The following is a 20,959-nucleotide window of genomic DNA, read 5'->3' as shown; positions in this document are numbered from 1 at the left end:
ATCTTGTCTATAGAATGCTAGCATTTAGGTTATCACCAACACAAGTCCGGAAGGTAGCAAGTTCAAATCCCCGAGCTGACAAGGTACAAATCTGTCGTTCTGCCCCTGAACAGGCCATAATGTCGTTCTGCCACTGTTCCTAGGCCATAATTGAAAATAAGAATTTGTTCTTAACTGACTTGCCTAGTTAAATAAAAGGTAAAAAATAAAAAAAAGTTTTATATATAATGTCAGCTTCAAGCTCTCTCTCGTAGAACCCATGTCCTCAACACCCAGACTAGCTGCAGGGTGCTAGAGTGGAGACCATAAAACACAGCATTAGCAGGACAGAAATATTTTACTGTTTGTTAAGTAAATAATTGTTACATATCCAACAAATAAGGTGAATACATCATGTTTCCCTCACAAAACAGAAGATGTGTTATTTGAGTGCAGGTTGTGGTGGAGTTAAGTTACGGTTGTAAGGGGAGGAGGGCGTGGGGGGTGACGCTGGGCTGGGGAGGCCTCAGGGCAGGAAGCAGGCAGGGACCCAGCTGTCCTCCCAGTCCCAGTGGAAATCCCTGACCTATAGAGAGGAATGACAGGCATGCAGGGTGCTGCTGGCGAGGCAGGGACACAGCCACACATAGAAAATGCATGCATGCACGCGCACACACACACACGGGCCTTATTCCAACCAGTGGAGGTCGGTACTGTTTAAGATGAGGGATGATTTTTTTTTTCAATTACAGCATATTGGATGACTGTCATTCATATTCCGTTCACCTATCTCAATGTAACATTGATAGGTTTAGGATACTCACATTTACCGTATAGCCATCATGAGGATGCTACAACCTAGCCTATGAGTGAAAGTTTACAATGTAGGTGCACAGGTCGAGAGAAATTTCACTAATCAAGGTGACAGACAGTGACACATTCAATACCGCCTTGCACACTCTTGCCTGCATCGAGCTGATCTAGGGTGTAATCATTAGCCCAACAGTTGCAAACAAGAGTTTCTATTGGAGAAATTCAGGTATGTTTATCCCCTTTTTGTTCTGTTTGCTTCTGTTTAATTAATGTTTTTTTAACAGAGTAGGTGGAATGAATACACCCACTCACACAAACACAGTTCACTTCCATAGCAGCCACACACACAGTGTGACTTTGATCATTGGCTAATTCCTTCTTGCATCTACACGCTCTCCTCCTCTCACCTTTCCCTTCACTTGTGGACTTCAGTGCACAACACATCAGCTGTCAGGCGAAAAAAACACATTCCAAGCCAAATCTTAATATCATAACCGCTACACACAGCCTACACTGTTGTCACCATATTAGCTCACGTCAAGTCAACATGGCTACTAGAACTAACACGTTAGTAAACCCGCTACAATAATGCACTAGTGCACAAATCTACATATTAATCATGGTATAAATTTCCAAAATCGAAAATGTAATACTACCGTGTAGTAAATGTGACTTGATTAAAACATTTCATAGAAACATGATTATTTTTTAGATACAAAAACACATGCAGCCTTCTCATGGTCGAGAGAGGAGCTGTCATTGTCTCCAAACACCACGTTATAGAGAGAAACTTCACTGACAAAGGTCCTCTAGTCTACTGCAAAGACATTGAATTCACTTATCATTTTCTAAAATAACTACTAATATATTTTCCGCAACAAAGTTTATTTTCAAGGACACTTGTACACATATAGTAAACAAGCCAAAGACAAATATTATACCTGACATTTTCTCACAAATCTACATATTAATCATGGTGGAACCATATTCCCTAATTAGTGCACTACTTTTAACAGAGCCCATAGAGAATGAAACTTATAGAGAAGAGGTTGCCATTTGGGATGTACCCAATTTGTCCATCAGTTGGCAGAAGGAAGCAGGTCTTCCTCACTGGCCTACAGGTTGGAACGAGTTAGCCATGGAAACTCCTAAGAGACAGAGACAGACCATGGAAAGTCAGTCGAACTGGCTTTGACGTCCAGATTTGAATTTGCCTGGTATAGACCAGGGAACGGGGTGTCATGTCAGATTTGTCCTGTAGTTACCTGTTGCTTCCTGTCTGAGGAGGGGTCTATGAGGACGTTGAGGAGACTAGGTCTCTCCCAGTCACTGAGGCTGAGCTGTAAGGCACTACGCAGCTCCTCCTCTGTCCGCACCAGGAACCCTCGTCCTCCGAAGGCGTTCATGACCTCATCATAGCGGGCTTCAGGCAGCAGGGTCACAGGGGGGGCTCTGGAGAGGAGAGGGGAGAGAACCGAGGACAAGATGACCAACATACCACCCCTAGAGGTAATCCTGACCTTGACATAACCAGTCAGAGTAGGCCCAGTCCCAAATTGACCTTTAAACCCAAACCCCTCTGTACTCACACAGTGGTGAGATCTCCCATCTTCCCCATCATTTCCCACGTCTCTGCATCCACGCCGCTGTAGATCCCGTTGTTGTTGACCACGATGATGACCACCGGGAGTTTATACCTGGTCAGAGGGGAAAGTATCAACGACGAGGGGAAAGCATCAATAACGAGGGAAAGCATCAGTGACTAGGTTAGGGGTTGACACTTTAATTCTCCTATGCACCTGACCAGGCTTGATTACCAACAACGACGAGACGGCCTACAGGGAGGAGGTGAGGGCCCTCGGAGTGTGGTGTCAGGAAAATAACCTCACACTCAACGTCAACAAAACTAAGGAGATGATTGTGGACTTCAGGAAACAGCAGAGGGAACACCCCCCTATCCACACCGATGGAACAGTAGTGGAGAAGGTAGCAAGTTCCTCGGCATACACATCACAGACAAACTGAATTGGTCCACTCACACTGACAGCGTCGTGAAGAAGGCGCAGCAGCGCCTCTTCAACCTCAGGAGGCTGAAGGAATTCGGCTTGTCACCAAAAGCACTCACAAACTTCTACAGATGCACAATCGAGAGCATCCTGGCGGGCTGTATCACCGCCTGGTACGGCAACTGCTCCGCCCTCAACCGTAAGGCTCTCCAGAGGGTAGTGAGGTCTGCACAACGCATCACCGGGGGCAAACTACCTGCCCTCCAGGACACCTACACCACCCGATGTTACAGGAAGGCCATAAAGATCATCAAGGACATCAACCACCCGAGCCACTGCCTGTTCACCCCGCTATCATCCAGAAGGCGAGGTCAGTACAGGTGCATCAAAGCTGGGACCGAGAGACTGAAAAACAGCTTCTATCTCAAGGCCATCAGACTGTTAAACAGCCACCACTAACATTGAGTGGCTGCTGCCAACACACTGTCATTGACACTGACCCAACTCCAGCCACTTTAATAATGGGAATTGATGGGAAATGATGTAAAGCCACTAGCCACTTTAAACAATGCTACCTTATATAATGTTACTTACCCTACATTATTCATCTCATATGCATACGTATATACTGTACTCTATATCATCGACTGCATCCTTATGTAATACATGTATCACTAGCCACTTTAACTATGCCACTTTGTTTACTTTGTCTACATACTCATCTCATATGTATATACTGTACTCGATACCATCTACTGTATGCTGCCCTGTACCATCACTCATTCATATATCTTTATGTACATATTCTTTATCCCCTTACACTGTGTATAAGACAGTAGTTTTGGAATTGTTAGTTAGATTACTTGTTGGTTATCACTGCATTGTCGGAACTAGAAGCACAAGCATTTCGCTACACTCGCATTAACATCAGCTAACCATGTGTATGTGACAAATAACATTTGATTTGATTTGATTACTACAACCACATTTTGCTATGTGAGAGAGACCTTGACTGTACCAACCTGCACATGGTCTCTACCTCCATCCCAGAGAATCCAAAGGCACTGTCCCCCTCCACACACACCACCCTCTGGCCTGTGTTCTGGTTCCTCTGCACTGTTGCAGCCGCGATGGCAAAGCCCAGACCCACCCCCATCGTCCCAAAGGTGCCAGCATCCAACCTGCACACACACACACACACACACACACACACACACACACACACACACACACACACACACACACACACACACACACACACACACACACACACACACACACACACACACACACAGTTGTGTTAATAAGAGCTCAGAGTGTGTAAAAAAAGGTATCTTTGTTTGTGTGTGTGTCTATGTGTTCAGTAGGAAGCAAGGAACTATATCTGGGGGGGTAAGATACTAAGAGAGTCCATCTAGTCAGCCTGTCAGGCAGCACTATATTGAGAAGTCATCCAGTCAACCTGTCAGGCAGCACTACATTGAGAAGTCAATCCAGTCAACCTGTCAGGCAGCACTACATTGAGAAGTCATCCAGTCAACCTGTCAGGCAGCACTATATTGAGAAGTCAATCCAGTCAACCTGTCAGGCAGCACTACATTGAGAAGTCATCCAGTCAACCTGTCAGGCAGCACTATATTGAGAAGTCATCCAGTCAACCTGTCAGGCAGCACTACATTGAGAAGTCATCCAGTCAACCTGTCAGGCAGCACTACATTGAGAAGTCAACCAGTCAACCTGTCAGGCAGCACTATATTGAGAAGTCATCCAGTCAACCTGTCAGGCAGCACTACATTGAGAAGTCATCCAGTCAACCTGTCAGGCAGCACTATATTGAGAAGTCAACCTGTCAGGCAGCACGACATTGAATAATCATCCAGTCAACCTGTCAGGCAGCACTACATTGGGAAGTCAACCTGTCAGGCAGCACTATATTGGGAAGTCAACTTGTCAGGCAGCACTACATTGGGAAGTCAACCTGTCAGGCAGCACTACATTGAATAATCATCCAGTCAACCTGTCAGGCAGCACTACATTGGGAAGTCAACCTGTCAGGCAGCACTATATTGAGAAGTCATCTAGTCAGCCTGCCAGGCAGCACTATATTGAGAAGTCATCCAGTCAACCTGTCAGGCAGCACTACATTGAGAAGTCATCCAGTCAACCTGTCAGGCAGCACTACATTGAGAAGTCATCTAGTCAGCCTGCCAGGCAGCACTATATTGAGAGGTCAACCTGTCAGGCAGCACTATATCGAGGAGTCATCTAGTCAGCCTGCCAGGCAGCACTACATTGAGAAGTCATCCAGTCATCCTGTCAGGCAGCACTACATTGAGAAGTCATCCAGTCAACCTGTCAGGCAGCACTACATTGAGAAGTCATCCAGTCAACCTGTCAGGCAGCACTACATTGAGAAGTCATCCAGTCAACCTGTCAGGCAGCACTACATTGAGAAGTCATCCAGTCAACCTGTCAGGCAGCACTACATTGAGAAGTCATCCAGTCAACCTGTCAGGCAGCACTACATTGAGAAGTCATCCAGTCAACCTGTCAGGCAGCACTACATTGAGAAGTTATCCAGTCAACCTGTCAGGCAGCACTACATTGAGAAGTCATCCAGTCAACCTGTCAGGCAGCACTACATTGAGAAGTCATCCAGTCAACCTGCCAGGCAGCACTACATTGAGAAGTTATCCAGTCAACCTGTCAGGCAGCACTACATTGAGAAGTCATCCAGTCAACCTGCCAGGCAGCACTACATTGAGAAGTCATCCAGTCAACCTGTCAGGCAGCACTACATTGAGAAGTCATCCAGTCAACCTGTCAGGTTCCTGGACAACAACAACTAATTCCTACTTGCCTACAGGGAAAAGACTTGAGTGAGGCGGCATGCCTTGCCTGTGTCGAGGAAGGTAGTTGTTCAACATGGTACGCCCAATGTCCATGGTGTTGGCCCCCTCACTTACGATGACACAGTCGTGGGGCAGCAGCTGGGAGATGTGGTGGAACACTTGGTAGTAGTTCATGGGTGTTGTTGACTGAAGAGCTAATGCCTGGAGAGAGAAACATAATCAAATCAGGGGTGGTAGATAGGCTAGCTTGCTTAGGTCACAGGTCATGGACGCACACACCAACACACCTTTGTCATTGTTGCGTTAGCAGCCATCTTCTCTTTCAATGTGGTCCACCATTCTGTATCAGCTGGATACTTCCAGCCATCCTTATGAACATACTCTAGGAGCTGAAAGTTAAGATGAGGAGTAGAAACTTAGCAAACTGAATCAAGTACAGATGTACGATCTTAATTTGAGCACCCTGTAGCAGGAGAACTTTCCTGTAATGCAGGACATGTAAAATGTGTTGTATATTTGAGGTTTAAAAAGGCTTCTGAAGTGTTTACTCTTATACATTTCAGACTTGATTTTCCCCTATGAGAAATGTATCAACCCCTACAGAAAATGTACAATTATTATAATCCACATAATAATTCACATTCCTGTTGCTGCAGGATTATTTTCCTGCTGTAGCAGACTGGTTCAAATAAGACCCTACATCTGTACCAATTCAATTCCATTTATACTTTGCTGAAAATCAAATAGTTGTTACAGACAGGATAATCAATGCTTGTTTCTTTAAAAAAATACATTTGTTTTAAACATTTTTTTTTATTGTAAAGTGTATTGAGACTTGTTGAATGCACTGTAAATACAGACCACTGTACAGACCACCAGGACCCAGCAATACAGTAACATACAGATATGGGGCACATATTAGATGCCGGAGTTGTGTTACCTGCTTGACAATAGCATTGACGTCCCCCAGGACTGAGTTGTGTTACCTGCTTGACAATAGCATTGACGTCCCCCAGGACTGAGTTGTGTTACCTGCTTGACAATAGCATTGACGTCCCCCAGGACTGAGTTGTGTTACCTGCTTGACAATAGCATTGACGTCCCCCAGGACTGAGTTGTGTTACCTGCTTGACAATAGCATTGACGTCCCCCAGGACTGAGTTGTGTTACCTGCTTGACAATAGCATTGACGTCCCCCAGGACTGAGTTGTGTTACCTGCTTGACAATAGCATTGACGTCCCCCAGGACTGAGTTGTGTTACCTGCTTGACAATAGCATTGACGTCCCCCAGGACTGAGTTGTGTTACCTGCTTGACAATAGCATTGACGTCCCCCAGGACTGAGTTGTGTTACCTGCTTGACAATAGCATTGACGTCCCCCAGGACTGAGTTGTGTTACCTGCTTGACAATAGCATTGACGTCCCCCAGGACTGAGTTGTGTTACCTGCTTGACAATAGCATTGACGTCCCCCAGGACTGAGTTGTGTTACCTGCTTGACAATAGCATTGACGTCCCCCAGGACTGAGTTGTGTTACCTGCTTGACAATAGCATTGACGTCCCCCAGGACTGAGTTGTGTTACCTGCTTGACAATAGCATTGACGTCCCCCAGGACTGAGTTGTGTTACCTGCTTGACAATAGCATTGACGTCCCCCAGGACTGAGTTGTGTTACCTGCTTGACAATAGCATTGACGTCCCCCAGGACTGAGTTGTGTTACCTGCTTGACAATAGCATTGACGTCCCCCAGGACTGAGTTGTGTTACCTGCTTGACAATAGCATTGACGTCCCCCAGGACTGAGTTGTGTTACCTGCTTGACAATAGCATTGACGTCCCCCAGGACTGAGTTGTGTTACCTGCTTGACAATAGCATTGACGTCCCCCAGGACTGAGTTGTGTTACCTGCTTGACAATAGCATTGACATCCCCCAGGACTGAGTTGTGTTACCTGCTTGACAATAGCATTGACATCCCCCAGGACTGAGTTGTGTTACCTGCTTGACAATAGCATTGACATCCCCCAGGACTGAGTTGTGTTACCTGCTTGACAATAGCATTGACATCCCCCAGGACTGAGTTGTGTTACCTGCTTGACAATAGCATTGACATCCCCCAGGACTGAGTTGTGTTACCTGCTTGACAATAGCATTGACATCCCCCAGGACTGAGTTGTGTTACCTGCTTGACAATAGCATTGACGTCCCCTAGGAGAGCCGCAGCAGGTTGCATGTTGTTCCCCATCTCCTCTGCACATAGATCAACCTTGACATAAATAAAGTATGTGGAACGTTACTACAACATACCAGCAACGACACATGACAGGAAGAGCACCGTGCGCAACACATGACAGGAAGAGCACTGTGCGCGACACATGACAGGAAGAGCACCGTGCGCGACACATGACAGGAAGAGCACCGTGCGCGACACATGACAGGAAGAGCACCGTGCGCGACACATGACAGGAAGAGCACCGTGCGCGACACATGACAGGAAGAGCACCGTGCGCGACACATGACAGGAAGAGCACCGTGCGCAACACATGACAGGAAGAGCACCGTGCGCGACACATGACAGGAAGAGCACCGTGCGCGACACATGACAGGAAGAGCACCGTGCGCAACACATGACAGGAAGAGCACCGTGCGCGACACATGACAGGAAGAGCACCGTGCGCGACACATGACAGGAAGAGCACCCTGCGCGACACATGACACGAGGAGCACCGTGCGCAACACGTGTAACAGCAGCTGGAAGACCGGCCAAACACAACAGAAACAACCAGGTTCCACCACATAATGATAAGGCTAACACACACACACACATATATTATATTATATTATATTATATATATATCTTAGATCTGGGCTCTTCGCTGGCCATGGCAGAACACCGACATTCCTGTCTTGCAGGAAATCACACATAGAATGAGCAGTATGGCTGGTGGCATTGTCATGCTGGAGGGTCATGTCAAGATGAGCCTGCAGGAAGGGTACCACATGAGGGAGGAAGATGTCTTCCCTGTAACGCACAGAGTTGAGATTGCCTGCAATGACAACAAGCTCAGTCCGATGATGCTGTGACACACCGCCACAGACCATGACGGACCCTTCACCTCCAAATCGGTCCCACTCCATAGTACAGGCTTCGGTGTAACGCTCATTCCTTCAACGATAAACGCAAATCCGACCATCACCTCTGGTGAGACAAAACCGCAACTTGTCAGTGAAGAGCACTTTTTGGGAGTCCTGTCTGGTCCAGCGATGGTGGGTTTGTGCCCATAGGCAACGTTGTTGCCGGTGATGTCTGGTGAGGACCTGCCTTATAACAGGCCTACAAGCCCTTAGTCCAGCCTCTCTCAGCCTATTGCGGACAATTTGAGCACTGATGGAGGGATTGTGCGTTCCTGGTGTAACTTGGGCAGTTGTTGTTGCCATCCTGTACCTGTCCCGCAGGTGTGATGTTTGGATGTACCGATCCTGTGCAGGTGTTGTTATACGTGGTCTGCACTGCGAGGACGATCAGCTGTCCATCCTGTCTCCCTGTAGCGTTGTCTTAGGTGTCTTCACTACTGACATTGCAATTTATTGCCCTGGCCACATCTGCAGTCCTCATGCCTCCTTGCAGCATGCCTAAGGCACGTTCACGCAGATTAGCAGGGACCCTGGGTATCTTTCTCTTGGTGTTTTTCAGTTAGTAGAAAGGCCTCTTTAGTGTCCTAAGTTTTCATAACTGTGACCTTAATTGCCTAGTGTCTGTAAGCTGTTAGTGTCTTAACGACCGTTTCACAGGTGCATGTTCATTAATTGTTTATTGTTCATTAAACAAGCATGGGAAATAGTGTTTAAACCCTTTACAATGAAGATCTATGAAGTTATTTGGATATTTAAGAATTATCTTTGAAAGACAGGGTTCTGAAAAAGGGACGTTTATTTTTATTGCCGAGTTTATATACATACATATAAAATATCCAGTTGAAGTGGGAAGTTTACATACACCTGAGCCAAATACATTTAAACTCAGTTTTTCACAATTCCTGACATTTAATACTAGTAAAAATCCCTGTCTAAGGTCATTTTGGATCACCACTTTATTTTAAGAATGTGAAATGTCAGAATAATAGTAGAGAGAGTGATTTATTTAAGCTTTTATTTCTTTATCACATTCCCAGTGGGTCAGAAGTTTACATACACTTAATTAGTATTTGGTAGCATTGCCTTTAAATTGTTTAACTTGGGTCAAATGTTTCGGGTAGCCTTCCACAACCTTCCCACAATAAGTTGGGTGAATGTTGGCCCATTCCTCCTGACAGAGCTGGTGTAACTGAGTCAGGTTTGTAGGCCTTAAAAAGCTGCTCGCACACGCTTTTTTAGTTCTGCCCACAAATGTTCTATAGGATTGAGGTCAGGGCTTTGTGATGGCCACTCCAATACCTTGACTTTGTCGTCCTTAAGCCATTTTGCCTCAACTTTGGAAGTATACTTGGGGTCATTGTCCATTTGGAAGACCCATGTGCGACCAAGCTTTTACTGACAGTGTGTTCAATAAAGACATGAAAACGTATAATTGTTTGTGTGTTATTAGTTTAAGCAGACTGTGTTTGTCTGTTGTTGGGACCTAGATGAAGATCAGATCAAAGTTTGACCAATTTATGCAGAGATCCAGGTATTTCCAAAGGGTTCACATACTTTTTCTTGCCACTGTATGTGTGTGTGTGTGTGTGTGTGTGTGTGTGTGTGTGTGTGTGTGTGTGTGTGTGTGTGTGTGTGTATAGCGTTCCCTTTTATAAACCGAGTGATTTGAGTACTGAATGCTGATTGGGTTAAAGCCGAGGTACTGTATATTTAAGCAATATGGCCCAAGGGGGTGTGGTATATGGCCAATATACCATACAGGCCGTAGCCATGGTAAATTGGCCATAACCACAAACCCCTGAGGTGCCTTATTGCTATTATAAACTGGTTGCCAGCGTAATTAGAGTAGTAAAAATACATGTTTTGTCATACCCGTGGTTAACAGTCTGATAAACCACGGCTGTTAGCCAATCAGCATTCAGGGCTCAAACCACCCGGCTTATAAAAGACCGTTTAACATGGGTATGACCCCAAAAATATTTTCACTGTTCGAATGTGGTGGTAACCAATTTATAATAGCAATAAGGGACCTCTGGGGTTTAAGGTATATAGCCAATATATCACGGGATAAGGCCTGTATCCAGGCACTCTGCGTTGCATCGTACATAAGAACAGCCCTTAGCCGTGGTATATTGGCCATTTACTACACCACCTTACAGATGTACTGTACAGCACTATGACAGCCATGACATTATTTAGACAGACCACAAGAGACTTATAGAGAAGCTATTTAGGTAATAGACTAAATCCAATAGACTGACTCAAAGACATTTATACCTGGTTACAATGAACTGCAGTACACTACGACATGACCTGTGACTAGGGTTGCAAAATTATGGCAACTTTCCCAAAATTCCCAGAAATCCCTGTTGGAAGATTCCAGAAATCAGAAAATCTGACGTAATAAGCAGAAAATCTGGAATCCTGAAAATAACATTTAAAAAGCAACCCTACTGGTGAACTTTGACCTACCTGGATTACCTTTACATGGGGGTCAAACCGGGGGGGAAGGCCAAAGTGCAGGATCCAGTTGAGCCTGGCACCAAGTAGGACCACAACATCAGACTGGAGCAGAGCTCTGCAGTCCACACCAAGACCATAGAACCAGGAGGATAGGAAGAGAGGAGGAGTATAGGAGGAGGAGGGTTAGGAAGAGAGGAGGAGTATAGGAAGAGAGGTGGAGTATAGGAGGAGGAGGAGGGTTAGGAAGAGAGGAGGAGTATAGGAAGAGAGGTGGAGTATAGGAGGAGGAGGAGGTTTAGGAAGAGAGGAGGAGGAGGATAGGAAGAGAGGAGGAGTATAGGAAGAGAGGTGGAGTATAGGAGGAGGAGGAGGGTTAGGAAGAGAGGAGGAGTATAGGAAGAGAGGTGGAGTATAGGAAGAGGAGGAGGGTTAGGAAGAGAGGAGGAGGAGGATAGGAAGAGAGGTGGGGTATAGGAAGAGGTGGAGGGTTAGGAAGAGAGGAGGAGGAGGATAGGAAGAGAGGAGGAGTATAGGAGGAGGAGGGTTAGGAAGAGAGGAGGAGGGTTAGGAAGAGAGGAGGAGGATAGGAAGAGAGGAGGAGGAGGATAGGAAGAGAGGTGGAAGAGGATAGGAAGAGAGGAGGAGTATAGGAGGAGGAGGGTTAGGAAGAGAGGAGGAGGATAGGAAGAGAGGTGGAGTATAGGAGGAGGAGGAGGGTTAGGAAGAGAGGAGGAGGAGGATAGGAAGAGAGGAGGAGTATAGGAGGAGGAGGGTTAGGAAGAGAGGAGGAGGATAGGAAGAGAGGAGGAGGAGGATAGGAAGAGAGGTGGAAGAGGATAGGAAGAGAGGAGGAGTATAGGAGGAGGAGGGTTAGGAAGAGAGGGGGAGGAGGATAGGAAGAGAGGAGGAGGAGGATAGGAAGAGAGGTGGAAGAGGATAGGAAGAGAGGAGGAGTATAGGAGGAGGAGGGTTAGGAAGAGAGGAGGAGGAGGGTTAGGAAGAGAGGAGGGAGGAGGATAGGAAGAGAGGAGGAGGAGGATAGGAAGAGAGGTGGAAGAGGATAGGAAGAGAGGAGGAGTATAGGAGGAGGAGGGTTAGGAAGAGAGGAGGAGGAGGATAGGAAGAGAGGAGGAGGAGGAGGATAGGAGGAGGAGGAGGAGGATAGGAAGAGAGGAGGAGGATAGTGGTTAGGAAGAGAGGAGGAGGAGGGTTAGGGAGAGAGGAGGAGGAGGATAGGAAGAGAGGTGGAAGAGGATAGGAAGAGAGGAGGAGTATAGGAGGAGGAGGGTTAGGAAGAGAGGAGGAGGAGGATAGGAAGAGAGGAGGAGTATAGGAGGAGGAGGGTTAGGAAGAGAGGAGGAGGAGGATAGGAAGAGAGGAGGATAGGAAGAGAGGTGGAAGAGGATAGGAAGAGAGGAGGAGGAGGATAGGAAGAGAGGAGGAGGATAGGAGGAGGAGGGTTAGGAAGAGAGGAGGAGGAGGATAGGAAGAGAGGAGGAGGATAGGAAGAGAGGAGGAGGATAGGAGGAGGAGGGTTAGGAAGAGAGGAGGAGGAGGATAGGAAGAGAGGAGGAGGAGGGTTAGGAAGAGAGGAGGAGGAGGATAGGAAGAGAGGTGGAAGAGGATAGGAAGAGAGGAGGAGTATAGGAGGAGGAGGGTTAGGAAGAGAGGAGGAGGAGGGTTAGGAAGAGAGGGGGAGGAGGATAGGAAGAGAGGAGGAGGAGGATAGGAAGAGAGGAGGAGTATAGGAGGAGGAGGGTTAGGAAGAGAGGAGGAGGAGGATAGGAAGAGAGGAGGAGGAGGAGGGTTAGGAAGAGAGGAGGAGGAGGATAGGAAGAGAGGTGGAAGAGGATAGGAAGAGAGGTGGAAGAGGATAGGAAGAGAGGAGGAGTAGAGGAGGAGGAGGGTTAGGAAGAGAGGAGTAGTAAGAGGAAGAGAGGAGGAAGAGGATAGGAAGAGAGGAGGAGTATAGGAGGAGGAGGGTTAGGAAGAGAGGAGGAGGAGGATAGGAAGAGAGGTAGAAGAGGATAGGAAGAGACGAGGAGTATAGGAGGAGGAGGAGGAGGAGGGTTAGGAAGAGAGGAGGAGGAGGATAGGAAGAGAGGTGGAAGAGGATAGGAAGAGAGGAGGAGTATAGGAGGAGGAGGGTTAGGAAGAGAGGAGTAGTATAGGAAGAGAGGAGGAAGAGGATAGGAAGAGAGGAGGAGTATAGGAGGAGGAGGAGGAGGGTTAGGAAGAGAGGAGGAGGAGGATAGGAAGAGAGGTGGAAGAGGATAGGAAGAGAGGAGGAGGAGGATAGGAAGAGAGGTGGAAGAGGATAGGAAGAGAGGAGGAGTATAGGAGGAGGAGGGTTAGGAAGAGAGGAGGAGGATAGGAAGAGAGGAGGAGGAGGATAGGAAGAGGATAGGAAGAGAGGAGGAGGAGGATAGGAAGAGAGGAGGAGGAGGATAGGAAGAGAGGAGGAGTATAGGAGGAGGAGGGTTAGGAAGAGAGGAGGAGGATAGGAAGAGAGGAGGAGGATAGGAAGAGAGGTGGAAGAGGATAGGAAGAGAGGAGGAGTATAGGAGGAGGAGGGTTAGGAAGAGAGGAGGAGGATAGGAAGAGAGGAGGAGGAGGATAGGAAGAGAGGTGGAAGAGGATAGGAAGAGAGGAGGAGTATAGGAGGAGGAGGGTTAGGAAGAGAGGAGGAGGATTGGAAGAGAGGAGGAAGAGGATAGGAAGAGAGGTGGATAGAAAGAGAGGAGGAGGGTTAGGAAAAGATGAGGAGGATAGAAAGAGAGGATGAAGAGGGTTAGGAAGGGAGGATGAAGAGGGTTAGGAAGAGAGGAAGAGAGCAGGGAAAAGAACACAATCAGATTAAACCAAATGTGATGAAAAGAGACTAGTTATAGATGGGGATTTCAGGAAGGCCCAGAGAGTTCTCCTGGTTTGTTCATCCTGGTCCTACTTATACAGGCAAAGGTCTGTACATGAATATGATGCCAGCTGAGAGAAGGAGTGGCTGACCTGGAGCGGGCAGCAGCAACACAGTTGGGGTGGTCGTCAGGCAGCACCCCTTTACCCATGGGGGTGGGCAGGAAGGGCAGGCCACACCCCTCCACCAGCTCCCTCAGAACCCCCTCTGCTCTTCCATGGGCTGCACCTGCAGAGGGAAACAGACAGAGGGCACCGCCACACTGATATCAACAGACTGACCTTCCCAGCTGGGATGCATTCAGCTGAACACAACGTTGTGTAATGTTCAGATAAAAATATAGCATGTAGAACAAACATGCCTCTCTGACAGATAGAATGAGTAATCATGTCCGCAACTTTTGTCTACTGAACGTGGTCCTGTTTTCAGCGGAACCCTGGTACAATGCTATAGGTGTTACAGTGCATTTCAGCTGGCTATTGATCCCTCCTGGACAGACAGTAACATAACTGGTAGTAGCGTCTGTCAACAGACTGGGGAAAGGGGACACCTAGTCAGTTGTACAATTGAATGCCTTCAACTGAAATGTGTCTTCCGTATGTAACCCTCTGAATCAGAAAGGTGCGGGGGCTGCCTTAATCCACATCCACGTCTTCGGTGCCCGGGGAACAGTGCCTTGCTCAGGGACAGAACGACAGATTTTTATCTTGTCAGCTCGGGAGATTCGATCCAGCAACCTTTCGGTTAGTGGTCCAACGCTCTAACCACTAGGCTACCTGCCACTAACGAGGAACTCTGTTCTGGTTCGCTGATTTTTCACTACTGATCATTTGGACAAATCACAATTTCACAGGTGCTCACATCTTTTCAATGTCAGAAGGGGATGGGAGGCCCATAAACTTGCCTGAAACTTGCAGAGAGTTTCTGTTTAGGGGGGGTGAAGAGTCATGTTTGTATCTTTCTCTTAATATCTCCCCACAGAACTGAATCAAGTATGTCGTGGGATTATCAGAATTTGTTGGTAACATTTGTAAGATGTTTAATTTTCATCAAATGTGTGTAAGTTACTTCTCATCAGAATGGTATTTTTGTGTAATTCTGTGGTGAGGTTGCAGTTATCTGTTCTATGTCAAAACTAAGTTGCCTGGGCCGATGAGAGGGGAGAGGTCAAAGTGTCATCATATGTAAACATATCTTTTACTCCCTACCTTTCCCAGTGGGGAAAGGAGGGGTTGCAGTGTCTGGAATCATTCTATGCTCCCTCTTATTGTTGTTTCTATCTTAACCTATAGCCTCAACCTCCTATCCGTGAGTTTGTCCAGGAGTTTGTATTTAGAGTGGTTGTATCTAAATGACAATTTGATATATGCCTGTTGATATGGAGGATTTGATTGATGGTTCTGGGGTTTGGGAAAGGAGACAAAGCTGAACGATGAGTTATGTCTATGCTGTCTGACTATGGGTGTCTTTGCTATTAAAGGAACTCAGTTGCATTGGAAGGGGACTCTCAGAGAATTCACTGGGAGACACTGAATTTATCTGAGAGTCACAGGATTGTGATAAGAGCTCATATAATTAAAGATGGACTTTTATAACTAACTCTGACGTGTGTGTGTGGTTTGCTCCCATGATTTGGTAAATAGAGGAAATTTCCACGACAAGTACCTGAGGCAATTCCACAAGATGTCAGTTCTGGGTTTGGCTTTTAAAAAGCATTGCCTAACTTTCCCAATGATGAGTAAAGGCTGTTTGGCCTACCTTTCCCAATGATGAGTAAAGGCTGTTTGGCCTACCTTTCCCAATGATGAGTAAAGGCCGTTTGGCTCCTTTTAGAACAGCCAGTGCTTCTGTGATCGCCATATGGTCAGCCATACTCACTGGAGGAGGTGGACAACAGGGCACCTCTCTGACAAAGGAAATAGGAAAGAATTGGTCAAATATTAAACATGTTACCTATAAACTTCATTGCATAGGTAAATAAATCATGAAGGTCTATCTAGGCTTATTGCTATTCTCTGATGAGAATACTTTGATATAGTGCTATATTTTCTAACTAATTTAACAAAATCTGGTAATTTCTTGTTCACTTCAGACATTAAAAGGTAGAACAAAATCAAATCAAAATGACTATGGTGCCGTGAAGTCAGAGGTATACATATTCAACAGTAACACATGAGTATACATTTGAAATGGATGAAAGACAGTGATAGCCACCAACCTGACTCTGCTCCTGTCCACTTTAGCATTGACCATATCCCCAGATAGGTCTACGTATACAGCCCCGGGACGTCCATACATGCTAGTGCGTACTGCCTAAGACAGACCAAATACCCTTCCATTCAGAATCAATTAAGGCTGTGTTCTTCTGAAGCACTTAAGTTACCTTGCTAAGCTGGAAAATTAGAGTTCAGAAAACAATTGCAGGTGATACCAAATGATATGAAGAGGACTAAAGGGAGTCAGAGGAGACTGTATACCTTCTCTACCACTGAGGAGATCATATCCAGACTGCTGGGCCGAGCTGAGAACTTACTGTACAGTCGGCACGCCTCCACCTGACGGACAAAGAGGACCACAAATAACAAATGATGTCTTCTTTCAGCAATTAAACTGCTAGGACCAGTTTCCTGGACAGAGATTCTCTATTGAGTTTGCTTTTTAGGCCATGACTAAGCTTAATCTGTGTCCGGGAAACCACCCCCTAATGTTCAATAGTCAGAAACCTCATGGTTGAATTAGTACCTGTGGAAACTCTTGAAACGCCCCAGTGGTCTCCTGGTTTTGATCGGAGGAGCCTCCTATAACAATCACAGGCCTACAGAGAGAGTAGTATCACACAATGACATCAACTGACAAGCGGAGATCGTTTGGAGTCCTCAGATCATTTTTTGCAGTGGAAGGATTAGCATCCCTTCTTTTGAAAGGAAGGACCACTGAACATGAGTAGAAGGGCCTTCTGTTTGTAGAGTTCTAACATACCAGCAGTTCATGTTAGCGTTGGCCATTCCACCAAGAGCATGAATGAGTCCCGGTCCAGACACAACCAGACACGCCCCTGGACTGGAGAGGAACAGACAGACAGGCAGACAAACAGGAAGATAAGCAGACAGAGAGGAACAGACAGACAAACAGGAAGATAAGCAGACAGAGAGGAACAGGCAGACAGGCAGACAAACAGGAAGATAAGCAGACAGAGAGGAACAGGCAGACAAACAGGAAGATAAGCAGACAGAGAGGAACAGGCAGACAAACAGGAAGATAAGCAGACAGAGAGGAACAGAGACAGGCAGACAAACAGGAAGATAAGCAGACAGAGAGGAACAGGCAGACAAACAGGAAGATAAGCAGACAGAGAGGAACAGACAGACAAACAGGAAGATAAGCAGACAGAGAGGAACAGGCAGACAAACAGGAAGATAAGCAGACAGAGAGGAACAGACAGACAGGCAGACAAACAGGAAGATAAGCAGACAGAGAGGAACAGGCAGACAAACAGGAAGATAAGCAGACAGAGAGGAACAGACAGACAGGCAGACAAACAGGAAGATAAGCAGACAGAGAGGAACAGACAGACAAACAGGAAGATAAGCAGACAGAGAGGAACAGACAGACAGGCAGACAAACAGGAAGATAAGCAGACAGAGAGGAACAGACAGACAGGCAGACAAACAGGAAGATAAGCAGACAGAGAGGAACAGGCAGACAGGCAGACAAACAGGAAGATAAGCAGACAGAGAGGAACAGGCAGACAAACAGGAAGATAAGCAGACAGAGAGGAACAGGCAGTAAGACAGGAAAACAAACTGAGAGACAGCTATGTAAAACAGCTATGAAACTGACCCTCACACACAAGTCTGGCTAGTTAATATCCCATGGTTTAGTATTGTATGGAGAGAGTAGTCTCTCTAGGCAGATGGGTTGCTTCCCACATAAACAATGTATGGAGATAGGTCAGGGATTTCAGAGAGGAGAGATAGTATCTCTAGAGCTCTCTTATAATGACAATCCTCCTACCGTCCAGTGAGGTAACCAACAGCAGACGCAGCATAGCAAGCCTGTTGGATGACACACACCACATCAGTATTACTGGTGTGCCCACAACCAATTCACGTAAAACATGTCATGGGAAGATTCCTACAAATAAAAGGTGGCTTACAGCTTGTTCATTGCGCATTCCCACATACTTGATTCCTGAGGCTTGAGCTGCCATAGCCACTTCAATGACTGGAACACCAACTATTCCAAACATATATTCTACATTCTGCAGAGAGATACATGTGGATACAGTATGAATTGTTACAGTGTAGTTTAGATGTTCTTTGCATTGACACACACTTTGGCATACATCAACAGGGGTGTTAACATATGCTATTCCATATTTGAACAAACATCCACATAAACATCTAAATGTTTTGCTACACAAATATTAACAGTTCGCTATACCAGTGCAATGACCTTTGACACACTTTCACAACTCCTAGTGGTACATTGTCACTGCCAAGGACATGATCAGCGACGAATATATTATTTACCAAACCGAAGCAATACCGTTATACAGTGTAATACTCTTTTATATAAATTGCACATATCTCACCTGAGCTTTTAGTGCCTCAGCAATGAGCTGAGCGCCTGTCACATCTTCCATTATTACTGTTCAGAAATCTGTTAGTGATACTCAATAGCTTATACGTCGTTTTTAGATCTCTTGCAAATCATTGGTTTTTGTCCGCATTACAAAATGGATTATATGAGTAGCGACAATCGATAGATATTTCGATAGCCACTTACTCCACAGAGTGCAAATTTGAGTGACTGGACGACTTCTGGCACTGCTGCCCAAAGCATGACCCGTTTATACGACTTCCGGGTTCAGGGCCAATCACATGAGCCGTACGATAGTAGTTATGAATATGTATGAACTAGTAGCCTTTTTCTTTTTTTATTGCAAGAAATACACAACAACATCTCATTATGTGTTTATAACTGCACTTATACTTAACTAAATTAAGTAATTATGAGTGTATGACTTGAGTGTATGCATTATAAATAAGTGGCTTCATAGAAAGTGTAACAACTGTTCTCTGTTCATCTTGTTTTAAAATTGTTAAAATAAAATGTACATTTAAAACAAGAAACAAAGAAAACACATTTTATGATTTTTAATAGGTTCAAAAAGTTGGTTGAAAATACACTTGCACTTACACGAGCTTACATGGTTCTCGAATGAATCAGGTCTCTGCATATAAATACTTAGGGATATGGTTGGATGATGAACTGTCTTTTAAAATGCATATTGACGAACTTTATAAACGGCTAAAAATCAAGCTAGGCTTCCTCTATAGAGACAGGACATGTTTGTCCTGTACAAATAGAAGACAAATTGTGCAAGCTACTTTTATGTCTGTTATAGATTATGGGGATATTATCTACATGCATGCTACGGCATCAACACTTGAATCGCTGGATGCTACTTATCATTGAGTACTTAGGTTTATTACGGGCGCTAGCTACAGAACTCACCAATGTGTTTTGTATCAAAATGTGGGTTGGACTTCGCTGTCCATGAGACGAGAATATGTTCTCGTGTTTGTCTATGAAGCACTTCTGAATAAGCTACCTTCTTATTTATCATCACTCATCAATATTACAATTCTAATTCCTAAAACCAGGTCTCAAACATGGATTACACTTGAGGCCCATGTGATCTCCACAGAGTTGGGTATGGCTGCCTTTTCCTGTTACGCTCCTTGCCAATGGAAAAGCCTGCAGACTAAACTTACATTTGAGACTCTTGTTGCCCATTTTAAATATTTATTGGAGTATTTTAATTTTTGTATTGCTTGTAACTTTCGGGTAATGCAATTATATCATTATATATCATTATATCATAACTGACATCGATAAAAGACAGTACTGTGCAGCCGTCTTCATCGACCTTGCCAAGGCTTTCGAATCTGTCAATCACCATATTCTTATTGGCAGACTCAGTAGCCTCGGTTTTTCGGATGACTGCCTTACCTGGTTCACCAATTACTTTGCAGACAGAGTTCAGTGTGTCAAATCGGAGGGCATGCTGTCCGGTCCTCTGGCAGTCTCTATGGGGGTGCCACAGGGTTCAATTCTCGGGCCGACTCTTTTCTCTGTATATATCAATGATGTTGCTCTTGCTGCGGGCGATTCCCTGATCCACCTCTACGCAGACGACACCATTCTATATACTTTCGGCCCGTCATTGGACACTGTGCTATCTAACCTCCAAACGAGCTTCAATGCCATACAACACTCCTTCCGTGGCCTCCAACTGCTCTTAAACGCTAGTAAAACCAAATGCATGCTTTTCAACCGATCGCTGCCTGCACCCGCATGCCCGACTAGCATCACCACCCTGGTTGGTTCCGACCTTGAATATGTGGACATCTATAAGTAACTAGGTGTCTGGCTAGACTGCAAACTCTCCTTCCAGACTCATATCAAACATCTCCAAGCAAAAATCAAATCAAGAGTCGGTTTTCTATTCCGCAACAAAGCCTCCTTCACTCACGCCGCCAAGCTTACCCTAGTAAAACTGACTATCCTACCAATCCTCGACTTCGGCGATGTCATCTACAAAATGGCTTCCAACACTCTACTCAGCAAATTGGATACAGTTTATCGCAGTGCCATCCGTTTTGTCACTAAAGCACCTTATACCACCCACCACTTTGACTTGTATGCTCTAGTCGGCTGGCCCTCGCTACATATTCGTCGCCAGACCCACTGGCTCCAGGTCATCTACAAGTCCATGCTAGGTAAAGCTC

At 45.7% G+C, this 20,959-nt stretch overlaps 1 protein-coding gene and 1 long non-coding RNA gene across 5 annotated transcripts; one reads left to right on the top strand and one right to left on the bottom strand.

Annotated features, from left to right (window-relative positions):
- Nucleotides 1–1,775: 1,775 nt before the first annotated feature.
- hacl1 (2-hydroxyacyl-CoA lyase 1) lies at nt 1,776–19,017 on the bottom strand. The gene is made up of 17 exons (XM_052503401.1): nt 18,757–19,017; nt 18,319–18,423; nt 18,177–18,217; nt 17,142–17,222; nt 16,905–16,977; nt 16,640–16,717; nt 16,381–16,475; nt 15,956–16,068; nt 14,255–14,390; nt 11,258–11,363; nt 7,833–7,916; nt 5,938–6,039; nt 5,697–5,851; nt 3,821–3,979; nt 2,382–2,489; nt 2,058–2,244; nt 1,776–1,940 (listed from the first exon to the last, which is right to left on the bottom strand). The coding sequence occupies exons 1-17, from the start codon at nt 18,805–18,807 to the stop codon at nt 1,908–1,910; spliced, it is 1,707 nt and encodes a 568-aa protein (XP_052359361.1). The 5' UTR covers nt 18,808–19,017; the 3' UTR covers nt 1,776–1,907.
- LOC127919654 (uncharacterized) lies at nt 11,379–13,654 on the top strand. 4 transcript variants are annotated; one of them, XR_008103683.1, is made up of 6 exons: nt 11,379–11,711; nt 11,888–11,940; nt 12,034–12,217; nt 12,805–13,111; nt 13,210–13,265; nt 13,305–13,654. It is a non-coding gene; the product is annotated as an uncharacterized LOC127919654 (long non-coding RNA). The 4 variants fall into 4 exon arrangements; XR_008103682.1 differs by lacking the exons at nt 11,888–11,940; nt 13,210–13,265 and having other exon boundaries at nt 12,197–12,217; nt 13,353–13,654; XR_008103684.1 differs by lacking the exons at nt 11,379–11,711; nt 13,210–13,265 and having other exon boundaries at nt 11,836–11,940; nt 12,153–12,217; nt 13,353–13,654.
- Nucleotides 19,018–20,959: the final 1,942 nt, after the last annotated feature.

Source organism: Oncorhynchus keta, unplaced genomic scaffold (assembly GCF_023373465.1).
Source record: "Oncorhynchus keta strain PuntledgeMale-10-30-2019 unplaced genomic scaffold, Oket_V2 Un_contig_17343_pilon_pilon, whole genome shotgun sequence".
Lineage (NCBI taxonomy): Eukaryota > Metazoa > Chordata > Actinopteri > Salmoniformes > Salmonidae > Oncorhynchus > Oncorhynchus keta.
The sequence above is the reverse complement of the archived record's forward strand: the minus strand, read 5'-3'. Positions and strand labels throughout refer to the sequence as shown.

Excerpts from the sequence above, each read along its gene's own strand:
- hacl1 (XM_052503401.1), bottom strand. The coding sequence starts at position 18,807 with ATGGAAGATGTGACAGGCGCTCAGCTCATTGCTGAGGCACTAAAAGCT. Across the intron at positions 16,476-16,639 it reads TCTCCTCAGTGGTAGAGAAG|GCAGTACGCACTAGCATGTA; the intron begins GTATACAGTCTC and ends GGTCTGTCTTAG. Across the intron at positions 6,040-7,832 it reads TCAATGCTATTGTCAAGCAG|CTCCTAGAGTATGTTCATAA; the intron begins GTAACACAACTC and ends CTTAACTTTCAG.